The 2,713-nt window shown below is 31.8% G+C and overlaps 1 protein-coding gene across 1 annotated transcript; it reads left to right on the top strand.

Moving 5' to 3' along the window:
- Positions 1-1,845: 1,845 nt before the first annotated feature.
- On the top strand, positions 1,846-2,513 carry LOC121875568 (long chain acyl-CoA synthetase 9, chloroplastic-like). Its single transcript, XM_042380158.1, has 2 exons — positions 1,846-1,978; positions 2,215-2,513. Exons 1-2 carry the CDS (start codon positions 1,858-1,860, stop codon positions 2,496-2,498), a joined length of 405 nt encoding a protein of 134 aa, XP_042236092.1. The 5' UTR covers positions 1,846-1,857; the 3' UTR covers positions 2,499-2,513.
- Positions 2,514-2,713: the final 200 nt, after the last annotated feature.

The following is a 2,713-nucleotide window of genomic DNA, read 5'->3' as shown; positions in this document are numbered from 1 at the left end:
TTAATAAAAAAAAATATATATTCTTCACACGGTAACAGATGGTCGGTCGGTCGGTCGGTCCTTCCCTCCCCCCCACCCCCCACCAACCGTCCCTACCAGATATGTGGGAAAACCAGAATATTTACCTTTTTAGTAATAAATAATACCTCAAACTAAAGTTAGGATAATATAATTGACATTGCTGGATTCCTTGTAAGCCCAGGAATATTTTGAATACAAATGTCATATATTATGCACAAAAAATAACATATTTACTCAGAGTAAACATTATATCTAAAATTTGTATGTCTAATGCAAAATCTATATGTTTATATTCAAAATGATCATCATATTGTAAGAATTCCAGCAATGTAAATTATATTCTGGCCGGGTAATTTGTATGAATTTTATGAGCTAAAACAGGCAGTCAGACAGGGTGGCGGGTAGGGGGTGGGGCGAATCTAAAAATAGCTCTCGAGCCGGACACTCACCGCGTATACGTGGAAAAAACCCGCGTTAAGTGAAAGTTCGGCTCTGGCGAGGCACCGCGTATACGGTAAAACGCGCTAAGCGAAACCGCGTTAAGCGGGGTAATACTGTATGTATGTATGTATGTATGTATGTATGTATATATATATATATATATATATATATATATATATATATATATATATATATATATATATATATATATATATATATATATATATATATATATATATATATATATATATATATATATATATATATATATATATATATATACAGGTAGTTCTGCTATAACGCGATAATTGTGTTCTTGTAAAATATCGTGTTATAGAAAATCGCGTAATAGAAATAGCAGGGCTTATGGAGAAAATAGGGTTAGGTGCAGATTACTACTCGAAATCGAAAAAAATTTAGTAGTTAGCTTAACACAAAGGATAGCACAGTCTAAATAAATGTTACATTCATATCTAATAATGAAATCATACAGTAAATGTAACACTTTACCTTGAAAAAATATGAATATAACTTGATGAGGGAGAAGGGTGATTTTGAGGTTGATAACACCGAGCTTCTCTTCAAGTGTTATATCCTTTCTTTTACGATCATCACCGGGAATTCTATCACCAGAACGCTTCTTGTTGATATTCTTCTTTACTATATTCACAGTTAATACAGTGGGGTATGCTATAACGAATGGATCCTACTACGAATATTCCTATAACGAACGGTTTTACCTATAAAATTGAGAATGCTATAACGAACGAAACTCCTACAACGAACATTATTTAATTTTTTTTTTTTTTTCTAATTTATTGTTTTTTTATCACAAATATTAATGATATTCTTTATTTCAGGGGTTTAGATCCATATTTATGCACTTTTTTACAATTTTTACAATTTTATATTATATTTTTCAGTGTTAAGTGGTTGTATTTGGGGGCCTGGAACGGATTAATCCTATAACGAACGAATGCTATAACGAACAAGGTTCTAGAACCAATTAGATTCATTATAGCATACCCCACTGTACCACAAAATTGGAGAAATAGTAAGCAAAAATCGCGTTATAGCAAACAAGCGTTCGCGTTATACAAATATCGTTCCTAATTCATAAATCGCGTTAGAGCAAATTCGCGTTATCAAAACACGCGTTATAGCAGAACTCACTGTATATATATATATATATATATATATATATATATATATATATATATATATATATATATATATATATATATATATATATATATATATATATATATATATATATATATATATATATATATATATATATATATATATATATATATATATATATATATTTATTTATTTATTTATTTATTTATTTATTTATTTATTTTTTTTCTACCAGGTGGAGCAAATATCACTATGGGTTACTATAAGAACCCTAAGAAAACACAGGAAGATTTCTATGATGAAGATGGCTGCCGGTGGTTCCGTACTGGAGACATTGGTGAATTTCTTGAAGATGGATCTCTTCAGATTATAGGTAAGTGTTTCCTCAGGGGAATACAGTACAATCGATATATTTACAGTGGACCAGTGACCCAGGAGGCAGTTATAGGAACAATGCACTGTACCAGCTTTGTACTGTTTTTCTTTGCATTGATTATCTATTGTTGTAACCATGTAATTTAGCTTTTAAATAAGAAGACAATGATGTGGATATTCATTATTGTTAATGTGAAAAAATGGGAATTTTTAAAAAAATTTTACTGTCCATAGATCGCAAAAAGGACCTCGTGAAACTTCAGTTTGGCGAGTATGTTTCTCTTGGCAAAGTGGAATCAGAACTTAAAGTCAGTCCATATGTAGAGAATATTTGTGTGTATGCTGACCCATCAAAGAACAACATTGTTGCCATTGTGAGTCCAGTACAGAGAAATCTAGAAGACTTAGCACGTTCTCTAGGCAAAGAAGATCTTCGTAGAGAGAAGTTATGTCTGGATGATGACATAAGCAAGGCCATCATGCAAGAGCTCCTAGCAACTGGGAAAAAAGGTGGGTGATATGTTGCAGTTTTATACTTTTCTGCTATTACTTCCTTTGATCATGTTAGGCATCTCACAACCAAAGTGAGTTATCTTAATCCTTAATCCGTGGCTAAGGACCTCCCCCCATATTTGCAAAAATGGAAAGCAGATTAACATGAAACTTCCACCAATGATGACTGCTGTTTAAGGGTTCATTAGAGCCGTGAGCAGATGAAAGGAATTTAGTATCT

Source organism: Homarus americanus, unplaced genomic scaffold (genome assembly GCF_018991925.1).
Source record: "Homarus americanus isolate GMGI-L3 unplaced genomic scaffold, GMGI_Hamer_2.0 scaffold3021, whole genome shotgun sequence".
NCBI classification, from domain to species: Eukaryota; Metazoa; Arthropoda; class Malacostraca; order Decapoda; family Nephropidae; genus Homarus; species Homarus americanus.
This window is presented reverse-complemented; position numbering and strand designations above follow the sequence as displayed.

What these genes read in the sequence shown, in the direction of transcription:
- LOC121875568 (XM_042380158.1), top strand. Translation starts at nt 1,858, where the DNA reads ATGGGTTACTATAAGAACCCTAAGAAAACACAGGAAGATTTCTATGAT. An exon ending in TGGATCTCTTCAGATTATAG is followed by an intron (nt 1,979 to 2,214) that starts GTAAGTGTTTCC and finishes TACTGTCCATAG; the next exon opens with ATCGCAAAAAGGACCTCGTG.